The sequence below is a fragment of the Acanthaster planci genome, linkage group LG02, assembly GCF_054643075.1.
Source record: "Acanthaster planci isolate LZ-2023a linkage group LG02, COTS_SCS, whole genome shotgun sequence".
NCBI classification, from domain to species: Eukaryota; Metazoa; Echinodermata; class Asteroidea; order Valvatida; family Acanthasteridae; genus Acanthaster; species Acanthaster planci.
Genome location: NC_141778.1, coordinates 10,575,380 through 10,599,251, shown reverse-complemented (window position 1 = coordinate 10,599,251; position 23,872 = coordinate 10,575,380). Strand labels below are relative to the sequence as shown.

General features: G+C 41.0%; 1 protein-coding gene across 1 annotated transcript; it reads right to left on the bottom strand.

The window, feature by feature from the left end:
• Window positions 1–4,045: 4,045 nt before the first annotated feature.
• On the bottom strand, window positions 4,046–23,749 carry LOC110978237 (scavenger receptor cysteine-rich domain-containing protein DMBT1-like). The gene is made up of 30 exons (XM_087132649.1): window positions 23,439–23,749; window positions 22,780–23,106; window positions 21,636–21,965; window positions 21,054–21,395; window positions 20,617–20,943; window positions 19,989–20,327; window positions 19,164–19,490; window positions 18,671–19,000; window positions 18,044–18,373; window positions 17,342–17,671; window positions 16,583–16,921; window positions 15,820–16,155; window positions 15,097–15,426; window positions 14,514–14,849; window positions 13,863–14,201; window positions 13,108–13,389; window positions 11,529–11,804; window positions 11,161–11,394; window positions 10,958–11,059; window positions 10,697–10,824; window positions 10,413–10,556; window positions 9,845–10,256; window positions 9,337–9,527; window positions 8,948–9,121; window positions 7,965–8,089; window positions 7,486–7,585; window positions 7,052–7,217; window positions 6,859–6,925; window positions 6,501–6,771; window positions 4,046–6,406 (listed from the first exon to the last, which is right to left on the bottom strand). The coding sequence occupies exons 1-30, from the start codon at window positions 23,530–23,532 to the stop codon at window positions 6,200–6,202; spliced, it is 7,635 nt and encodes a 2,544-aa protein (XP_086988775.1). The 5' UTR covers window positions 23,533–23,749; the 3' UTR covers window positions 4,046–6,199.
• Between the last annotated feature and the right edge of the window lie 123 nt (window positions 23,750–23,872).

Genomic DNA, 23,872 nt, shown 5'->3' with positions numbered 1-23,872 from the left:
TTTTTTACAGTTGAGTTAAGCCTGGAAAGCACACTTAAATTCAGTTACTGTTCAAGCCCAAACATCCTCGGCAAAGGAAGTGTGTTTTGTCATATTATAGGAAGAGCGGATTGTGGAGAAGGTTTTTAATCTGACAAAACAATGTATTTTTGAAATAGCAGATTTTGAGTAATCGAGGCTCAGCCTGGGGAAACCTCTCGATTAATCATGGGGATGTCAATTGCACATAAACTTTTTTGTGCATCTTCGGGGTCACAGTTGCATACAAAGACCAGTTATGACCATGTTGACAGAGTGTTTCAGATGAGACTTAACGATACCACAGCGTTTGTTGCATAAGATTCACTGTTCTGCCAAGATGTTATCTGGGTTTACCCCCATAAATGCTTGAGATCAGTAGCAGGTGCTCAGCAACGAAACATATCACGAATTTCTAACCTTGGTCAATGGAGAGAGTGTCCCGTGTTAAAATACAAAAAATCAAGTCACATTGTTCTGCCTGTAGAAAGGGTCGTGTGACATGTTGCCTTTTTGGCCATATCATTGGTTGCTGTGTGACACGCCCGTTTGTCTGTGGCTTCCTTTTGCACCATGTGGTCTTGTCCTATGCCACGGTCATGTGCCGATTTTTCATTGATAAGCAAAGCCAAAGCAGTTAATTTTCGAGTGAACAGTCGATGTTACCTTTTCCTTCCAGAACATACACCTCCAATATTGGCGTAAGATTGAAGCTTTTTCCTTTAAGTAAGTGTAAAGATGTTTTCTTGATTTTATTCTTGATGCACCCTCCAAGCTTTATTTCAAATCTTCAATGCTCAGGCGAATCCAAACGGAACACGACTAATAAAGCCCGCACATTAACTATTTAATTTAAGGGCACAATGGCCTTGGTAAAGTATATATGATTTTACTTAATTCCCTAGACGGGGTCTCCTTAATTGGAAAAAAATACACGCCATTAATTCAGTGGAATGGATGCGCCTTTATATCCTGCAGTTTCTACTCTTCAATGAAACAAGCAAGCACAAAATCATCTGTAATTTGAAGCCAAACAAATTTGCCTTGAACTCCTTCCTTCGTTTTCAATCAGCCAGTGGCATTGCAGCGTTGTTATTAATTTTGTTTGGCAATGAACGGCGCACCTTAACATTGTCTTTCCAGTTGATGGCTCCTGTTTTAACACAATAGAGGCCCAGGAAAAATCAAAAGTGAGCCTTGACGTTTTTATAAATTTACCTTGTCAGGTAAGGTTAAAGAGAAAATAATGCCCTGGCCTATTTCGTCGTGTTTACGAAAGGGATAATTGACGGGTTGGAATTTCTCATGACTGCACAATGTTTGCTTTAACTGGGAGACGGTATTGATTTTAACCCTCCGATGCACGGGCCCCATGCCAGTCAGTACAACACTGGTAACAACTGAATGCTATGTCAGGCGCGGTCTTTTGAGATTTTGCGCATTTTCGACATGTGTCAGCCATGGAACTACACAGAAACAGTACGAAGCAGAATTCGAGTAAAAAAGGTTGAAACATGTTTTACCAAAACGGAACACTTTTTTTTCAAAATCGTACGTGTTTTGAGAAATCGAATTATTTTCACAACGAGTGTCATTTTTAAAAATATCGTTTTGTCACGTTTGGAATTCATTCTAAAAAAGAACCGAATTTTAGAGATGCAATACATATTTTTTAGAGCCGAATCCGATAAATTTGTATACACGGAACATATTTCCAGATTGGAATAAATTTGGAAAGAGTTTTCATGTTTTCCAAATTCGAATGATGATATTACAAATCCAACATTTTCTCAAGATTGGAACGAATTTTTAAAGTCCAAACTTTTTTTTAAGATTGGAATAAAAATGTTGAATCCAAATATATTTTTTAATTCGGAACACATTCCCCAACATAGAGTTGTCATTCAGAAATATCCTCCAAAAACCTATAATACGTGAGGAACAGTGCAATTTGGTGGTCAGTTACGGAATTTTACTTCAAAGGAATCTGTCAGTAAAAGCCAAAAATAAAACAGATTAAAATATTGAACGGATCGTTTAATTTAGGAGGGAATAAACTTATGGCATTAATGTGCTTGTACAAAATATTCTCATGTTTCATTTAACCTTTGCTAACGAGAATTGCGTCAAGTCAATTTGACTGAATCAAGAACTCTAGTGCAGGTAGGTAAATCTTTTGCAACATTGTACAACCTCATTTCACGCGAGCTCGAAGAATGAAAATAAACATGCACGATGAACAAAGAGACAAAGGAACGATATTGCTGGAACTAAAATGTCGTTAATGAAATTCGTTCTTTTTTTTTACCCATCCCCCGGTTACTTTTCCAAAATTTTACTTGAAGATGACAAGGGTGAAATTCCAGCAGGGGTGTTTAATGGGATGGGTTTTCAGTCAGGAGTCCCTCTTCCAAAATTATCAAACGTGATAGGATGCCCTTATGAAAAATCCCCATAGGCAGATTCAGCCAGGGTTCCGGAAGCTTGGTACGTGACCTGTTCTTTCAGGCTCCATAGTCAAGCTACAGAAGCTTAAAGTGACCGTCCATTTCCAAGATATATTTTCTTGGAAGATGTCCTTCTCCTACTGGATTTCTCTAAAAGAGGTCTTTCCCAGATATAACGTCTTGTTCATGTAACTACCAGAGTAAGCAGTTTCAATAACAGATCACTTAAAGTTCAGCTGCTGTGAAGTGCGTGTATGATATAAGCTCGTACAAAATATCGGAGTACTCCCTCTTTCCGTGTTAATATGGGGAAAAAAAACACGCAGATGGTCACTTTAGGTTCCGTATCAACTACGGATCAAGCTCACATGATGATCGATGTTACTGCATCACTGAGCAAAGAGGCATACCCTGGATAACACTGATTTCAGAGATAAAGTATCCCCAAAACACGGAATTCAACGATAACCCTTTGTGGGAACATCTGTTTCAATGATTAAACAATTTATCTCTGAAATGCAGAACAGACATAACATTTTTCAGGAACACGGAATTCATTGATAATGTATCTCGAAAACCAGTAATTCAAAGTTTGTGCTTTGGTACATGGCAAGTACCGTTTGCAGGGTAGTATGTACGGAGCATTGGAAGTGCCATCTGACTTGTTGAGATATCGTAAACTTGGTTGATGACATCCTAAGATAATTTATCAAGGGAGACGCATCCTAAAAAGCTGGTTGATAAAATCCTGAAATAAGGATTAACTCGGGATATCGTCATCCAGACACAACCAGCAAGTGTGATAATCATGTCTACTTCACCACTTGTAACAGGCGGTGGGATATTATGACGTTTTAGTAATCTACTTAAAGAGCCCATGAAGTTTTTTAATTAGTTTGAATAGAAAGATTTCCTATCAGTAAAGTTATCGCCCTAATTACTAAGTATGAGAAAAAATTATAAAGAGTCTTTGGGAAACGGCCCTGCCCCAAAACAAGCACCTTATCAGCATAGAAAATTTGCATAATTGTGATGTACGTTTGAGAACACACATCGGCCAGCGGCGCCGGCGCCAACACTGTTAGTTCAAAAACGCAATCTCGAGATCATTAATGTTTGCTACAATACTAATCAACCAACCAGGTGCGTTGCTGCAGGTTGTGGTAGCACAATTACAGATGGCGCAAGTATGCACAATTTTCCAAAAGACGGAAATACCGGAAACTTAGGACGGCGATAGTCAGGCTTACACGGGCAAAGTGCACAGCGCCATCGCCGAGCACCAAGCTATGCAGCGACCACTTCAAGCCTGAATGTTTCGACGTTTTGTACGTACGTACACGCATGACACGTGTATGGGTATTTTCCATGCCGCGCCGTGAGGAAGTTGTATGTGCTATGCTTGGGTTCAGACGGACAAAATGGTGCAACTCAACTATTTGTGGGTTCTGAAACATACGTTACGAACAGAACTGCTATTTGTCGCGATTAAAACATGAATTTGAGGGGGCAATTTGAAAAACAGCAATAGCCATAATTAAACTCCAAAAAAAATATTTAATGCAGAAAACAGCAAATAGTCCAGGGAGGTCCGCATGGGCCATTTAATATCATGTATGGCAATAGGAGGATAACGCTTTGAAAAACAGAAGCACCCCGGGCCAAGATGCTTTGTTATCAAGTTGGTTGGCATTTCCAAAACTCCGTACATACTACCCGCAAAGGCTACGTGCTATGTACCAGTAAACGAAAAGGGGAATTCAGGGTTTCCAAGATACATTATCGTTGAATTCCGTGATTCTGAGACCCTTTATCTCTGAATTATGCATTTCAGAGATGAATGATCATTGAAATCGATATTCCCACAAGCGTTATCGTTGAACTTCGTGTTTTGGAGGATCTGAAATCAGTATTATGCAGTGTGTGTTTTTCTGTTTCCACAACAAATTAACTCGGTAACGCGGTAACACGGATGGTCACTTAAGCTACCGTATTCGACAGAGCTAGCAAAGGTTATCAGAGAACAAGCTGCAAGCATATACGAGTAGACGTATGGCTACGATGACGGACAGACGTTATGCGTGCTCGTTCCTGGTGATGATGATGGGCTTCCTTGGGCGAACCGAACGGAACCACTCCAAGGATTTATTTGTCATGATAGAGTCATATCATTTTACTCCATTATATAGGTCTGCCTCACATCTCACACAAGGATAAGAAAGAGTGTTTAATTGTATAAATGGTGAACGCGATAGTGTATTCCACACGAATTTCAACATAGGAAATGCGCATTTTTGACCCACTCTTCCCAAAAGGCCCTTAAGACATGTTATTCTTCTGTACATCTATCAGGATATTCAGGACAAGATAACAAAACAGGGACCACTTAATAATTAGTTTGACATTTGAAACGTAGTAGTTACTTGTACTGGAATAATTTGAATATTCATTTCAGAAGTCAAATTGTTTACAGTAAAAACACTAAATCTATGAAAAATAATGAAACATATGATTTAGGAGACTGAAACTGCACCCAATTTACATTTACTCAGCTCCACGAACAATACGAAGTGTGCATTTTCAGGTTAAAGAGCACTATTGCCTAAGCTATCCTTGAACATTCAAAACACCGAGGCTCTTCGATGGGGTGTAGTTATTCAACTTTAATAGCCAGAACACAGTGGTATGCTTGTTTCATCTAAGCCGGGTAGCTTCGGCGCACTATTCTTACCCTATATCTTGCCCCCCCCCCCGAAATTAGGATTTTATGAGAGGCTGTCGCCACGCCATCTGTGGCGCGTTACTTTACTGCTTTACTTTACCAGGGACAAAATGCTACTTCACGAAGTTCTTGAAAAAGCCGCCTATCAAGTAAAATCTACCCCGGGGGCAGGGGAAATTCCGCCATGGGACTCTCAGCTCCTTTTGCCCCAATCCATCCCTAAAGTCTGTCTACACCATTGCAGGCCCAGCAGGATCTAGGACAGAAGCTCTATGTTTAATTCATGTATAAATAAAGTTAGACTGGATTAATTAAAGTAATTATTAATTAAGAATGAAGTAATAATATGTTCATCAGTGTGTAAATTAATGCCAAGCCTGCAATGGTACAACCACATTTAATTCAAGAATATATATGCACAAAATAGCCAAAAATTCAACTATTTGATTAAAACTCTTGCATAATCATAACACATATTTTTTACTCTAAATAGAAACACAATCAAGTAATTCTCCGTACCCCAAGTAACTAACAAGCACTCTAGCATAATAATTTCCGTGTAAGAATGATTACGAACAACTGCATTCCCTTTCTGAAAATAGCATTACCAACTACCCGTTAAAGATTTCATTATCAAGAAAAATTAAGAAAACATTTAATATTTAAATTTCAAATTCCGCTGTTGTATACGTCTAATAAATGCAGTAAGATACAATGCAAGCTGGTGTTTTAATTATTACGGTACATATTAACTAATGCAAAAGAGAAAGATTACATTGTTAAAACAGTTCCAAATTGTTCATGTCAAGCAAGGTCCAGGTAGAGTTGGGTCAAACAGACTACAGGTAATCTTCAAGATGACATTTAATAACCAGACACACTTTACGTTTTCCTAATAATTGATACTTTTTTTGCAAACATGAACGACAAAAACTACTACAGGAGGTAACGGAGGGAATGGAGTAAAAACCTGTAAACTTCCCCCGTTGACAAGTCTGCTCGTGTATTCTTACTAGATTCCGGATATAGAAACTTCATAGGTCGAAGTTTGGACACTGGATGGTGAAGAAGGAACTGCCGAGGTCGACATCAGCTCTGCGTCGCTGGACTTTGGAGGACGTGAGCTTGGCAAACGGCGGGTGATAACTCTCAAGTAGGGTGAGACAGCAGCACGAACCTCCTCACGACGAACGCAAAACATAATAAAGATGATCACACCCTTCAAGAAAAGCGGAGAAAATATGTCTTCTGTTCAAGCACTGTAAGGCAAAAGTACATATTCGGAATCAAGTCAGATTTTTTTTTCCATTTACCTGAAAAGAGTTTGCAAGACAGAAGATGAGCTGGAAGGCAATTGCCGCTTCATTGATGGCCAGGAACCCAAAACACCAGGTCAGTCCCATGAGGGTGGAGATACCCACAGCATTCTGGAGGCGTTTGGAGATCTGCTGGGAGCGTGATACCTCTTTAACCTTCAGGAGACTACGCATGACCAAGACGAAAGTGACGATGTTATGGATGAGGATGAGACCGATGGGAGTAAGGAGACCAATGTACAGCACCAGACCAGGTCGCAGGAAACAGCTGTAGAAAATACATAAGGTGTTTGATTTAATGTCCTTGTTGGGTACACACATGCAATATATTTTAATTAGTATTTGTCTTACTTACTAGTGCACAGTGCCGTAGTGATTGGTAGCTGCAGCCAGTGTGATCGTCAGAACAATCAGTGGAAATCCTGAGGAAGAATCATTTGAAGACATCCAACAACTTTTAATAGGCCTTGGCACAAAAAAGATATCCCATAATTTATGATCCAGGCTTAAGCCTTGACAAAATGATTAAAAATAAAAACAAAACTCACCCCAAGCAATGACGCAAGCCTTGAGCATGTACCAAGGCCTGTCTTCTGGGAACACCTTCACCGTACTGATATACATGTTCCTGGCTTCAACAGCCATCCACATCATAGTGGATAGAGTCAAGTAGTGGAGTAAAGCAGCAACAAACGCACAACCACCAACAGAGGCCTTTGATATATGAATATAAAGAAAAACATCATTCGTAGCGACCTGAAACATCAAATGACAACAACCATGACGACCAACACTGATTACTTTGTCTGATTAGCTTTTACCAGTAGTCGGAGAGTGTCACTATGTGTCAATACTTGCTCGTGACACATTGTAAAAATACAGTTGATTACGAATACACAAGTAAATAAAATTAATAAAGTGCACGAAAATTGTTGACGATGATGTAAACACTGCAGTGACCCATCTGGCCAGATATACTTACTTTTCCAGTGTCAATACCAGCAAGGAACACGATGTACAGCAGGAACAGGGATAAGCAAAATTGAATGAAAATCTGACGAGATATACCACTTCGTAACTTCCTGAAAACAAAATTAATTTGGTGATGCTCATTTTTGGAATATCACTGTGGGGTATCATGCAAAAAGTGGGCTTGGGAAACAAGAAATCTTACCTATAAAACCCGTAATCCCAATTGAAAGATACCAGTGAATAAACTTTGTATACACCTAATTATATGCTAAAAACAAATCACTGTAAAGAGATATAAGACATCATGTATGTCTTGAATGGATGGTTTCTTCATGGAGTTACACTTGCAATAATGAGGTCTGTGCCTACAACATTAATTAAGGCCAGGTTGTAAGGCCCTAACATCGACTGGTAGTCCTTAAGCCAATTTTACTGTACATAGGGCAGCCTGTTATCTGTTTAACATTCTTAAATTGACCTAAATTATACCTGATAGCTAGGTATATAATCAACGTGACGGCCAGAGCTATGATTGACAAGGCACAGCCGACCTGACTGATGACATCGAGCGCTCTCTGGGCAGGAGTGTTTTCGGGTACCTGGCCCTTGACGTCCTAAGATAAAAATGACAACAAGCTTTTCTACGTTAGACAAAAACAACGTCCACGTAACAGTACCATAATAATTCTTACCTGGATTACAATGCATATATATTCAGTTCTATAATTGTGATTATAATTCAGCTCCAGGAGAACCTGCAGGTCATGTCCCAACACTAAAGTGGCCACATTGTCGTATACAATATGAGAAAGGTGACGTCTGGGTCCATTTCCTCCCATTCCTTTCAAACACGTGTAAAGGGTTCCCAAATGTATAGCTCCACCCCTTTAAAAGGCCATAAAAGTGTACACGAAAAATTCCTGGTTTCCTTCCCCCTTCCATGAAAATTTGGTTTTGAGGCTAAGCTCTATAAGTGTGGAACGTCACGGAAAACAAGATAGCTGTTCCAACAATACAGCCATGGTCGTAAATCCCCGGAAATGGGTGTATATATGCCCCTCCCACTTTTTGGGGAGGGGGAAGGGCTATAGAATCATTCCTCCAGTTTTTGTGGTGAGAAAAAAATTTAAACGGGTTTGTGAGAGATGTTTCGGACTTCCGACGACAAAAATGCATTCAATATCACTCAAAATGAAAGGGAAACAAACAATTTCTTAATTTCTGAATTCTGAATGCACTGTACAGAATACATCAATATCATGAGTCATATATAGTCATAAGATGTCACTCCCTCCCGGCTTTTCAAAGTTTCATTTCCGAGCAAGTCACCCCCCACACCTTCCCCTATCCTTTATCCCCTTTTCAGGCAAAGATTTGCGACTATAATATATATGGCGGAAATACAGTAGGTTTAGGAAATCATCGGGTACAATCATAGAGCGGAAGATACTGTAGCTCCCAACAACACTTACCAGAAGGATAGCAAAGTTGGTGGCGTGGTAACAATCACACGATACTCTGTCATTGGTCAATCTGGCCCGCTTACAGCCAGCTGATGACCAATCACCGACTCCACCCTCGAGATTAAAATCCCAGGAGACACACTGGATCGTCTGCAACTCTTCGTCCGTTACATTATCTGGTGTCTGTACAATACAATTGAGGGGAGAAAAAAACGAAAACTAAACCACAATTATTTGGCTTTGATTTTGATGAGATGCATTTCATCATGGGAATCAATGTGTGATAACTAGGAATATCCAGGGTCCTTATTGTCAAGCAATATCTAAATTAACAAATGCTATGGAAAATGAAACCTTCCCTATTGGATACGTTTCCTGTGAGACATTCTTTATTTTACCTTAAACTCGATGACGATTGGTTCAGTGAGGTTGACAAGTTCGATATTTTCCACAGTTAGTGAGACGACAGATCCAGCTACCTTACGAGTCGAGTTATTCTCTCCTCGATGCTCCTTGATTGAGACAGACTGGAACAACGTGTCATCTGCGTAGATCAGGAAGCTGACTTGTAGCTTAGCAGAGGGCTTTCCTAGATGTGGAGAAAAAATAAATTTAGAGTCAGCTACATGTTTTTGAACTTTTTTCTTATCCGGGCAAGAAGCTTAAGAATCTGAAAGGCTACAATGCTCTTAATTCAATTCCTCGTAATTAAAAGTATTCTAGATTAAAAAAAACTTTGCTTGATTTAAGAAGTGCTTCACTGCTGTGGCTACGAGTATTGTGTTTTATACAATCTCTCAATGAACATGAATAAGAATCATTGCTTGGTAAATAGACGTGACCATATCAATTGGAATGTTATAAGAGTTTCCTAAGCAGATCTTTGATTGTAATATGTAGCCTTACCGTCAGGGGACACTAACAGGTCGACAATATTGCTTGGTAGCCTAGCTGAGGCCAAGACATCGAAGTCCTCTGGTATTACACTGCTATTTAATCTTCTGATCTCTGTACCAGCAAGTGATCTGCCCTCTTGGGGTGACTCTTGTCCAGGTGGCAGAACAGTGGCCTCTTTTACAGATACAAAACTGAGACCGTCCCTTGCCTGCAAAGGGTCCAGACTGATCGCCTCAATGTGGATGGAGTCCTGCTGTAAACTAACCAGACCTTCTTGCTGAAGGGTCAAGGAAACTTGGATTTCTACGGACTGGACGATGGCTGAGGAGCTTCCTGCATCGATTTGGGTGGGTTTGGTGTCGGTAGCCGCCCCAGCATTCTCTATGACATTGTTGACGGTTTCCACCACTAACTCAGTAACCTTTGGAACAAGCCGAGTGAAAACAAAAGGAAAAATTAATACAATCTGCTGTCTCAATTTCATTTGGTAATGATGGTCAAAGACAGGTTCAAATATTCCCTAGGTAACTTCACCATCCGTGGAATTAATATATTTTAGAATTGATTAACAAAATACCTTGGTGTCACCAGATCCAGCTCCAACGATGTTCTCTAAAATATTAGAGACCACTTTGATATCTTCTGCGACCTTACTTTGCTCTGACGTCTCATTAGCAACGAATTCTACTACTTCAAGGACATTCCCAAGGCTGACCTCAACCTGACATCGAAAAGAGTTAAACAGCATTACTTAGCTGCCACATGGTGAACTATCTAAATGTTTATCAAGGACAAAACCACAAAAGCTTATCCTTTTGCTGCGAAGCATTCGATCGACTGGTCAAAATGAAAGATGAACACCTCTTCAACGTCCTCAAGTGTAACTTCGTTCTTGTTGTCACCGCATCCACGAGGTTCGTGCTGTTCCCATCGAAAGTATACAGGAGGCTCCAAAATTGAACAATTCCTCACAGCAAGCGGTTGACCGGCTAGATAAGAAAATTGTTGTGGAATAATCATATCGAGAAATTGCAATTATTGCAAACTAGAGTAGTTATTTCTACATAAACAAAGTTTCTCAAAGTTGACATATTCATAACTCTCCAATATAAAGTTTCGTACCATTTGTTGTCATCAGTGAGCACCTCTCAACAGACTTTGCCACAGACCCCGCTGACGTCACAGGCCACGTAAGTCCGCTGTATTCTTCAGACTCACACTGACCTGTTGAATATGAAACCAGAAATAATCAAGCTTGTTTTTGAAATCACACTTTCCAATGATTTCATTACCGGTACCTGCTGTAACAAGATGAGCCTTCTTACCCGCAACTGTCACAAAGAAGGAACATGTCAAAACCACTTTATGTAGAGAAAACCACTGCTGGTAAATGATTCTGTGAGTTCCAATGAGGAACACATCACCAGGATTGGCGTTTGACGTGAAGTTGGTTGGTCCATCCCATCCAGTTAAATCCGGTACAATCCAGTTCACGCTGGTTCGATTCCAACCAGGACTAGCTAAACTCGTCACATTTGCTGGGCATACAATAGCCACAACTGTAAAGATGAAAGCAGTATAGTCAGATAGAATGATAGAAATTGTCCCTTCCAACTGCAACCCGCTGGATGGACTTCTTTCTGTAATACTTTCTATAAAAGGTTGGCGCAAAAAAGGACTTGTTTCCACATACCTGTTACGGTGACGGTGAACTCGCAGACGTTAGCATTCCCTGACTTATCTCTAGCCGTGTATTTCACAGTAGACAGCCCTGCTGAGAACGTACCGAGACCATGTTGGTAACATTCATTAGGTGAGGTTACCAAACAGGTAAATACCACATTTACCTCAGAATCGGAGTTGTCCAATGTGACAGGGGGCATCCAGCTATAGGATACCTGATCAGACGATGACATGACAGGAATAATGACGTCATCAGGACAGCCGAAGATTTCAGGTGATTCGTTATCTACAATGGTATATAAAACATGCCAGTGAAATGAAACTGGAAAAGCATAATATACAGCAGTGTGGTAGGGCATATGGGGTAGAAACCACGCAAAAAAATGAAGCTGCCGATATAAGCAAACCAATAAAGCAACCTACATGATCATAGATCTATTGCCAATGCAATATGTTCTAAATTTTAGTCAATTTATTCTGATTTGTCACCACTTGACGTGTCAGATCTTCCGACTTATCTGCCAGCACGTCCTGCTCCCTCAGTGAATATTTGAGAAGCTTTAAGGTGTAGGACAACTCAAAATGCAATAAGGCCTGTGGCCCAGACAACATTCCTACTAGGTTTATCCGCAAATTTGCATGTGAATCAGCCAAGCCCCTTACTGCAATCATAAATTGTTCCTTTGCTCAACATTGTGTTCCTTTTCAGTGGAAACGAGTCACCACTGTACCGGTTCCCAAATCTGGTCCAGCAACTGTTGAAAATTTGAGACCTATTGCATTAACTGATCATTTTGCAAAGGTTGCTGAACACTTTAGTGCAAAGGAAACCTTGAAACAAATGGAATGTGGTCTGGATCCCACGCAATATGGGAATCGTAGAGGGGTTTCTACATCACATTGCTTGATTAACTTACTTCACACGCTGCACTTTCAGGCAGAACAAAGGAAATCGGTCTCTTCTGTTTTATTAACAGATTTCTCTGAAGCATTCGATCGAGTTGATCACACCATACCTCTTAGCAAGCTTTTGAATATGGGAGTTTCCTCCTCTGTTGTAGCTTGGGTGGCCGATTTTCTGTCTGATCATGTGCATCGTGTGAGGTATGGTCAATCTCATTCGGATTAGTCACCTGTTTATGCTGGTGTTCCACAGGGCACAAAATGGTAGAACTGAACGTTTTAAAAAAAGTCTTATGCCATATTTTACTCAACTTTTGAATAATAGTAACTCACCATTTTGTGTGTCCTTGTCCTCACTTAAACTCACCTTGCAATGTTTTAGTGTTTTTTTTTACTTTTTGCTGACTGTCCACTTTTAATATGTATCCTAAATCAATTGTGTATATGTCCACTTTATTGCTCAGAATGACTTCTATTTGTATGTCCTACTGGCCTCTAACTCGGGTGATGAATATCCTGTAATCTTTTTTAATATTGTTTTTAGGTTCATCTTTTTTAGAATATTTTTTGTCTTGTTTCGGTCAAGTTTGTGTTGATGTTGTAATTTTTGTATTATTAAAATTTGTAAAATCTCAGTAATTCAGCCTCTGGCTGCTATTAAGTTTTCAATAATAAACCAAACCTACCTATAACTATAATGTTCATGTCACATAATGCTCTATTGTGTGAATCGTCGAATGCGATGTATTGCAGCAAGTGTGGGGATCCCAGTAGGCTCAATATGATGTCTTCGTTAACCTCATAATTGTAATTCTGTGCAGAACCTTCAAGATTGATGACTATCGAAACCATTCCCGAGTTGTCAGAAACAGATACAGGCGCAGGAAGAGAGACGGTGGCAACATTCTGACCGGCGTCCGTCTCAACTGTTAAGCTTGCAGGACATATTATGATTGGACGCTCGGTATCTGTGCACAAGGAAACAAACATTATGTTGTTTAACCTATTCCTAACGTAAGTGTAGTTCCTTGATGTTTTATTTGTTGAAAGAAAAGAGTAACAGAAAACAGTTTACTCAAATCCTCGTGACAAGACGGTATCGGCGAGCATTATTTGTTTCAATGGCCTCATTTTTCCGATCAATATTATGCGTCATACAGTTTTGTCTTGTGGGAAAAATGCTCTTGCTGCTTATTTTTTACTCTGTCTCTATGGAGTGTGTGAAGGTACAAATATGCCAAGATGTCATCAGGATTAACATTCGGAATTTAGACGGTCTCATCATCCCCACGTTTTTGTGCTATTTTTGTGTTACAGGTATGAGCAATCTTGTTTGCCTGTAATTTCGTGTTACATGTTTCAACTGTAAAAGATATATATCACGAAGGCAATCTTGTAGGTAAAGTTAGCACTTGTGAAGTGAATCATTTATATTACGTACCTAGTGGTGGCAACGTTACATCAGTGTCCGTGTTACAAGTCACTCCAGCATCGCTGTAATGTCCACAGCGGCTGTTAAACCATCCATCGTGACTGCACTGCTCAATACTATCTTCTGTTCCATCGCAGGCAACGTTGTCCAGGAGAATGGGTCCATAGCCTTGCCCAAAGTGGGCGTTGGTCCAGGCTTGTAATGCAGAAGGGTAGCCAAGTTGTCGACAGATGACGTGGGCATCTCTGATCGTCCAACCACGGTGGCAGATTGTACCCCAGAAGCATTTGTAAAACACTTCGACTCGTCCTTCGTTGGGGGTCTTTCCATTCACGAGACGTACGGAGACTATTTTGATAGAGAAAGAGGTTCAAATACATTTCATGCAAACACCGCCAAGCATGTGATTTAAGGTAAAGGACCAGGAAATGTTCCGTTTAGTTACTTTATCTCTCTAAACAGTTTCGAAAGAGTTAAGGCGTATAATTGAAATGAAAGCCCTGCACCACATGATTTACGACCTTGAGTTGCTTAAAATAGAATTTTTTTAATTAAAATGCAAGAATTTTTGTCTTTGCTGTGAACAGGAATGTTCTCCAAAGAAATATGAAAAATTTATCAAACTAATTGACCGTCGGTTTTAATGTCGGTTTAAATTACCTCGTTCGGAGGTCGCATTGAAGTGGTATTCTCCACAAGTCACCCCAGCACCACCTTGGTTGATACATCTATGGGGAATCTCTCCACCATGATCACACTGGGCAATACTTGATTCCGTGCCGTTGCAAGCTACATGCAGCAGAGTTGGTCCTGAGCCTTGACCAAAGTGCCCGCTACGCCAGGCCTGGGATGCTGGAGGTAAGTTAAGCTGTCGACAGATGACGTTGGCGTCTTCAATGTTCCAACCGTCATCACAGACCGTGCCCCACTGGTTTTGGTAGAACACTTCCACGGTGCCTTCGTATGGGGTTGTGCCGTTGACGAGGCGCACTAAAACTAAATAGGGACCGTATGTGATACATTCACATACTACCTGCTTTAACTTGGATAACGTTGTAGATGCGCCAAGATGCATCGAAATTTAACACAGTTTTATAACATTAATTACCGCTTGTCATAACATCAAGAGCTGCATGAACCAACCATTCATTACCAAGGATAAAACTTTGTCATAGGACAAATGAAACGATTGTTTAAGCTTCAGAATGATATGACAGTTTTGTATATGACAACTGAAACCTACCAGTTGAAAGGTCGGTTACGTCACATGTCACTCCCACATCATTACCGTGATAATAACAGTTGTTACTAAACCAACCGCTATGATCACACTGATCGATGGTGGATTCGTCACCTTTACATCCAACAGAGTTTAGTAGAATCGGCCCTGTGCCCTGACCAAACCGAGCTCCAGTCCAGGTCTGAGATGCAGAAGGGTAGCCGAGCTGTCGACAGATGACGTTTGCATCTTCAATGTCCCAGCTGCTACTGCAAATTGTACCCCATTGACACTTATAGTAGACTTCCACTCTACCTTCATGAGGCGAGGTCCCATCAGCAAGTCGGACTGCAACTACACCAAGAAGTTAAAAATTCCAATGTAAGTTTAAAGTTTGATATTATCATTCCACCAGTCAGAATTGCATTTTGTGAATTATTTGTTTATTTCTTTGTAAACCTCTGCCAATGTTAACCAGTACAATATGTACAGAAACTTTAGGTAAAAGATGTAGCCCAAACAATCACATAAGAAGAAGGGTTTTGAAAATTTCTACATTCCTATACTATTATCTATTTAGCTGTGATCCATGCAAAGGTGAAAACTGTTCAAATCCATTTGTACGCGTCACTTGGCTATACACAATATTAACGGCAAAATCTGTGATAAAGACCAGTTTGAAATCATGTAAATATTGTTAAAACTTATGCATGACTGAAGTTGAAGCTTTCATAAGGAATGACTTACCAGGTGGAGGGAGCGTAGGATTGCAGGTTACTCCAACGAGATCATAGTAGTAATACCATTCAACGCTTTCATCCCCTATGCTGTCATAATCACACTGAGTAATGTTTGTCTCGTTTCCATGGCACCTAACATTTGAAATGAGAACCAGCCCCGATCCTCGGCGGTAATAGTAACTCTCCCAGGCCTGAGATGCAGAAAGGTAGCCAAGCTGTCGACAGACAACGTCAGCCTCTTTAATGCTCCATCCGTAGCCCCCGATATTGCCCCATTGGCAGCTATCGTAAACTTCGACTAGACCTTCATAAGGAGTATTCCCGTCTACCAATCGAACTGAGACTGTGGAAAAGCAATTAATGAAACTGTTGTCTCAAACTGCTATTCGTTCATTGCTAATTTGGCATCAGCTGCAAGATTAAACAAAACTGTAATTCCTTTTAAAACAACTGGCATGAAATATACTAACATTTTAGTCAAAGTCTATATACGCGTCGACTCATAGTGCTTTAACAAAGCATTTAAGAATATTATTTAAACACAGCACCCGTTTCTTTTACCATACATAATCAACAAGAACATCTGCTTTAATGCTGCAACTTCATGTTTATGCACAGAATAGATAAACAGCTTTCAAGAATCGTCATAGCCTTAAAAATTGGTAATTTGATTGGATCCGAATAGAATACATTTTAATGCGGTTGGACCATCAATAATATATATTTTTTCTGAACATTAACCAATTACATGTACTGAGTAATAAACCCACCGATTGAAAGAGTAGAGACGTCGCGCGTTTCTCCACAAGTTACTCCAACATCGTCTGCATGACTGCAACTATGATTCAGCCAGCCATCATGGCTGCATTGGTCGATACTTGATTCAGTGCCATTGCAAGCTACACTACTTAAGAGAATCGATCCTGAGCCTTGACCAAAGTGCCCGCCACGCCAGGCTTGGGATGCAGGAGGTAAGCCAAGTTGTCGACAGATAACGTTGGCGTCTTCAATGCTCCAACCGTCATCACAGACCGTGCCCCACTGGTCTTGGTAGTACACTTCCACTCTGCCTTCATAAGGGTTGGTTCCATTGACGAGACGCACAACAACTGAGACAAACAGGTTGAGGGATGTATTATGGCATTTCGATGCAATATATTGTCTAGACTCTCCCAAAAGTGATATTTTCCACATCTAGCTTCCACTTCAGTAAATAGGAAAATTAAATTACTTAAGGGATGATATATCGAATGATTAGTGTGTATCAACTCATATAATAACGTTGAAGATGTCTAGCTATCGTTGGCAGAAACCTTAATTTAAGTTGGATGTGGATAGTCCAGAATAGATTTTAAATCGGCACTTGCTCCAGGGTCTGTGATTTGATGTGGATGATCTATTAATTCATAAATTTCTAAAACTTAATAAAATAAGTCTTAACATAACTGGACAAGCTTGCACGTTGGTGTATTGTCAACTTAACTTTCTCGGCCGAAAAGGCCCATAAATGCTCTTAAACATCAACTCACCTGACTCAAACAATGTAACATTACATTCAACTCCAACACCAAGGATGTAATAGTAGTAATCATGTGAAAACCAACCACTGTGGTCGCACTGGTCGATGCTTGATTCATGCCCATCACATTCAACATATGCCAACAGAATCGGCCCTGACCCTTGTCCAAAGTTTCCATAATGAAGAGCACGTGAAGCAGAAGGGTAGCCGAGCTGGCGACAGATAACATTGGCATCTTCGATGGTCCAATCGTAATCCGCTATCATCCCCCAGTAACACTGGTAGTAAATTTCCACTGTGCCTTCGTAAGGGCTGCTGCCATCAACAAGTCGTACTAAACCTGAGAGAAGACGAACTTTTAATACGGTGCTTTTCAGAAAACACTATAGTCCACTACTAAGACTTTGTTTAGCGTTGAAACACTTATTTGCTACCAGCGTGTGAACATGTTCAAGTAACAGACATCATTATAGTTTCGACAGATAGTGTTTAGCTATTTAAAAGTGATGCTTTGGCATTCTACACCTATTGCCTTTAGCACCTACAAAGGGAAAGTAAGATTGTTTGAATTCCTTCACTGGTGCCAATGAAACTGTACAAGATTCTTGCAGTAAGTTCCCAATTTTATTTCCTTTTATTTAGTATATCTTCAGAAAATGTTCTTGATGAATATTCATACTCATGCCGTTCTCAGAGGAATCATCGCACTCACTTTGGGGAGGAGCTGTAAGACCGCAAACCACTCCAACATCAGAATTATGATTGCAGTCTTGATTAACGAACCATCCGCTATGGTCACATTGGTCAATACTTAATTCATGTCCATCACAGGCAACATTCTCCAGAGCAACGGGTCCTGTCCCTCGTCCAAAGTAAGCATGTTGCCATGCTTGAGACGCTGATGGGTAGCCAAGTTGACGACAGACGACGTTAGCTTCCTCAATCCTCCACGAAGAACTACATACACTTCCCCAATGGCCGCTGTAGTACACCTCTACGCTACCCTCGTTAGGTGAGTCGCCACCGATCAAACGAATGGGCACTGTACATTTCAGAACATAAAAATAAGCCTTTTTGGGGGAGAGAAAAAACTAATCTCGGAAAAGATTTAATCAAAATACAGTTGCTTCCAACGCATCATTGGAAGGTAAGGGAATATGATACAAATGGTACTTACTGATTTTTAAGGTGAAGGAAGAAGATTCTAATAAAAATTGGCCTGTTGTTTTTGAAATTACAAATATGTACAAGTTCAGCTAACAGCTCCCCCTGAAAACACTTTCTGGTTCCCCCTCGAAATTTTAATTACGTTACACCAAGGACACGTAGAATCACCCACCTGTTGGAGGAGGTACAAGGTGACAAGTTACTCCAACGTCATAGTAATGGTTGCAACCTGAATTCACATACCATCCGCTGTGCTCACATTGGTCAATACTTGATTCATTGCCATGGCATGCAACATTGGTAAGGAGAATAGGTCCAGATCCACGACCAAAGTGAGCATACTTCCAGGCTTGGGATGCAGACGGGTAGCCCAGCTGCCGACAGATGACGTTGGCATCTCTAATGGTCCACTCACGGTGACAGACTGTACCCCAATGGCACTTAAAGTAGACTTCTACTCTCCCTTCGTTAGATGTACTGCCATTAACAAGGCGTACTGAAACTGAAAAAAGAGGAGGGTAGACGTATATTTTCATCATTTCCCTTCAGGATACATTCATTCTTGTCTCTATACACTCTAAAAACACCTGGGTCAGACTTTCCAGGTGAAATTATGACCTATTTTGGGTCTGACCCGGGTGTTTTTGGAGTGTAACGGCATTTACCTGGGGATGGACTCAGAATGTTGCAAGTCACTCCAGCATCCTTGTCATGGTTGCAGTTATTAATCGACCACCCACTGTGATCGCATTGATCGATGCTCGATTCAGTGCCATTACAAGTGACATTGTGCAGAACAATTAGTCCCGATCCTTCTCCAAAATAACCATTCAGGTGGGCTACTGACGCAGAAGGGTAGCCAAGCTGTCTACAGATGACATTGGCGTCCTCAATGTCCCAGCCATCATCACAGACGGTGCCCCACTGGTTACGGTAGTACACTTCCACTCTGCCTTCATATGAAGTAGAACCGTTGACAAGACGTAGTGGAACTGTAGAAGAATCAACATTGTGGTTTTCGCATCAAAAGGTATATTGTAAACTGTCTTTACCAAAGGGGTCATATGCTCTCCCCCCCCAAAAAAGAGCCACAACCTTTTTTATATGAGCGAAAGCTTTGTGGGGTCTATTTTATCTCCCTTCCTCAAAAAGTTTCCCGAAATGTAGCCTCGAAAGGCCATAAAAACAGTTACAGGAAAACGTTTATTTTTCCTTCCAACCCAGGTTTGTCCCCATTGGTTCTTAATCCATCTTTCACCCTGCTTAAACTCAATAATAGCCTTGAATATCTGGGGTATTTAATAAACCTGCAATGAATACAGAAAAGGGATCATTTTCTCGTTTGTTCCCCTCTATTTGGATGTTTTGACGATGTTTCTGTAATTTTTAGTGCCACGTGCACTTGAACTATTGAAATTTCTAAATTAATTACGTAATGCGTCACATGATATGATAACGTCACGTAAAGAATCCGATCGTCAAAAACTTACTGGGGGAAGTAGTATCGCCATTACAAGTCACTCCAATGTCGTACGCGTGACTGCATCCGTTATAGTAATCATACCATCCTCTATGATCACACTGCTCAATACTCGATTCAGTTCCATCACAGACAACATTGGCTAGCACAACCGGGCCTGACCCTTGTCCAAAGTGAGCCCTTCGCCAGACCTGAGATGCAGACGGATAGCCAAGGCTGCGGCAAATAACATTAGCGTTTGAGATTGTCCACACGTTTGAATAATCACAGATTGTACCCCAGTTGCATTCGTAGTAGAGCTCAACTCTTCCTTCACTAGGCACGTTCCCACCAACAAGACGAACAGGAACTGGTAAGATAAGAAGACTTTAGATGTTCATCGTAGGATACAAGATACTTGGTTGACTAAGCACTACAGTGCCCTGGTTGTATAAACAATTTGCTGTATTTTTGAACACCACTGCTTGCATGTAATTAATTAAAAAGTATCGTCTTGAGTGAAGTGTGATGGGGACTGATTTTACAACAGAGGATATTTGAAAACCCACTTGCTCGATACTCTTGACTTGCGTCAGGATTAAAATGCATACAAAGTCTAACATCTGCCTCTTAAACTCACACTGTCCTCAATGACTTACCTGAAGAGGGGGCTGTAACATCACACGTTACTCCAACATCTGAAGTGTGATAACAATTATGACTGAACCATCCACTGTGAGTGCACTGGTCGATGCTGATTTCATGCCCAGTACAGTCAACTAAGTCCAAGAGGATCGGTCCTGATCCTTGTCCAAAATGTGCGCTGTACCAAGCTTGGGAAGCAGACGGGTAGCCAAGCTGTCGACAGATGACGTTGGCATCTTTGATACTCCAGCGTCGCTGGCAGATTGTACCCCAGTTGCATCTGTAGTACACTTCTACTCTTCCCTCATTTGGTGCATTTCCATTCACTAGACGCACTGGAACTGAACACAATTAAACCAAACAAGCAATAATGCAGAAATTCTTCCCATCGTGATGGTGGAAAACCGAAAACCGGCTTTCTAACGGAATTGCTCAGGGTTAACCAAATTACCTGGCGTAGATGTCGATTCTTCAACTGGCTCCCCACAAGTCACTCCAACATCTCTCGAATGACTGCAGTTATTACTGATCCACCCTTCGTGCTCACACTGATCTATCCTTGATTCGCTACCATTACATGTAACACTGTTCAGAAAGATTTGCCCCGATCCTTGACCGAAGTGAGCATTCTTCCAGACCTGAGACGCAGGAGGGAAGCCTAGTTGTCGACAGATCACACTGGCTTCTTCATCAAGGCTCCAGCCATCATCGCAGACTGTACCCCACTGACCATCATGGTAAATCTCTACTCGCCCCTCAAAAGGATTATTACCATTAGTAAGGCGAACTGGACCTGAAATAAAATCACAAGTTTGGTTGCATTTTTTTGTCACCCATGTAAGCATATTTTAACTGCATGCGCCTTTCAACGCTCAAAAATTTAGAATGTAAAAATAACTCAGGATAGTTTTAATATCATTGTTCCCACGCACCTTCTTAAAACTTTACAGTTATAAATTCCACAGTGGCTACAACGAAACGGTGTTTAATCCAAACGAGAGATTTACAGTCCTGATACGAATTCTCAACTCACTTGGGTTGGCAGATGTAGTGTTGCAAGTCACCCCTACATCATATCTATGATACCGGCAACCGTGATTATACCATCCACTGTGATCGCATTGTTCAATGCTTGATTCACTACCATGACAGACAACACTGGTGAGGAGAATCGGTCCAGATCCTCCACCAAATTGAGCATTCCGCCAGGATTGGGTTGCGGAAGGGTAGCCAAGCTGACGACAGACAACATTTGCCTCATCGATACCCCAGTGACCACCGCAGATGGTACCCCAATCGCAGCGGTAGAACACTTCCACTGTACCCTCATTTGGCATGCGTCCACCAACAAGACGAACTACCGCTGTAAAGAGTCACAATATTTGGAAATCCAATAGTACTCGTTAGTATATCAGCAGAATGTGGTCGGTTTCTGTTTTCTTTGCAATGTGGTTAGGATTTTAGAATTCCTGAAACTACCCTTAGGCTAAAAGAAATTTACAAAAGGTCAAAGTACATTTGCGGGGAGCAACCAAAGCTTATGATGGCAAGACAAGCGAACACTAAAGGCAGGAGGCAAAACCCATCCCTCAACGTCTTTTCTATATCACTGTGTTGGTTTTTTCTTTTAGGTTTTTTTTTTTTTTACAAGCCAATCTTTCCAGATTTTTTTGATATTTTTCTTCATTTTGAAACCAATTTTGTGTAAATCCAGCCTATTGCACTCACGCAATCCGCTTTCAAGCTTGCCGAAGCATCTATTGACGTGCCGCAGCGAAGTGTAGGCGAGTTAACACGCATGGCAATCAACAGTGTGCGTTGACACAAATTTTTCTGGGTTTAATAACTGTTGGGCTATTTCTGGGTGTTTAATGCGTGTGAAGTGTCACAAAACGCGGGCATGGGACATCAGAGTTCTTAAGGAGGGCGGTCCCTCCCCCTTCTGCGGCAGTGGGATTGTCCGAAAGTACCAGCTCTTGTAGGACTGAGTAACTTTACAGGCGGTTTCTAAAGCTCGAATATCACTCTACTTCGCCAAGCGTATGGAACAAGTTTTTAATAATTACACCAACGAAGGCCTAAAAATTAATAATGAACCTGACTTCGCATCCAAGGTCACCAGGACAGTTTTAACTGTTCCCTGTTAAACTCTACTGAAAGCACTATACATCGTGTACCTGGAAAGGCTACAGTTGTTTCGCACGTCACCCCGACGTCACTATTATGATTGCAGTAGTGATTAATCCATCCCGTATGATCACACTGATCAATGTTGGTTTCATATCCATCGCATTGAACATTATTGAGGAAAATTGGGCCTGAGCCTCGACCAAAATGAGCACCACGCCAGGCCTGGGATGCAGAACGGTAGCCAAGTTGTCTGCAGACGACACTGGCCTCCCTGATGCTCCAGCCACTGTGGCAAATTGTTCCCCACTGGTTTTGGTAGGAAATTTCTACTCTCCCTTCACTGGGTGTGTTTCCATTCACCAAACGCACTGGCACTGTAGGTTATGACACAAGAATGACACGAATGGTATAAAAAACTGTTGTACCGAAAGTTGGTTAACTACATCCTGTCATTTAGAACTCCATATGAAATATCTTCATGCAGTCTTGCTTCCGATACAAAGGTTAATTACCAGCTCATTGCTAGACTACATTTCCTAAAAATATTGACATAACTGTAAAGACATAACTGTAGGTAGGCGGCAACTGGTTCATTTTTCGCAGCTATACGCTTGCGAAAAAAATGGCTTAGATTCGATACTGCTATTTACAGAAGAGGAAAATATTAGGAGAAAAATATATAGAGTCTCACAAAGTTTATACTTACCTGCGTTAACATGATGATCGCAAAGGGTAGCACATGAAAAAGCAAATAGTATCACGGGCAACAATGGGTCTGATTTTGTTGCAGTTAGACCCATGTTCAATGGTAAGACAAATTGACTTTGTAATAAAGGTGAATCCTACAGATGTGTTATGACCGTAAGCTGACTGGTACTATCGATGCTAACTTCTTAACTATATGATTGGCCGTTCGGCTTGGTCAAGTCTAACGTGGAGCATCCAACGCTGCAACACTGCTTGTGTGGAGTACGCGACTTAGGGATATATGGGGGTGTCGTGTAGCTTTTCTTTGCGCAACAGGCTATTTTAGTTCTTTCATTGAAATGGTAGGCTTGACTGAGGTCACTATTCAAATCTTTGCGAGTTGGTACTTCTACGGTAAAATCCCTAAAAGTACAGGGAAAACTCACTGATCCG

Excerpts from the sequence above, each read along its gene's own strand:
- LOC110978237 (XM_087132649.1), bottom strand. The coding sequence starts at position 23,532 with ATGGGTCTAACTGCAACAAAATCAGACCCATTGTTGCCCGTGATACTA. Across the intron at positions 13,390-13,862 it reads TGTAACGTTGCCACCACTAG|ATACCGAGCGTCCAATCATA; the intron begins GTACGTAATATA and ends CCTTGTGCACAG. Across the intron at positions 10,825-10,957 it reads CTCACTGATGACAACAAATG|CCGGTCAACCGCTTGCTGTG; the intron begins GTACGAAACTTT and ends TTTCTTATCTAG.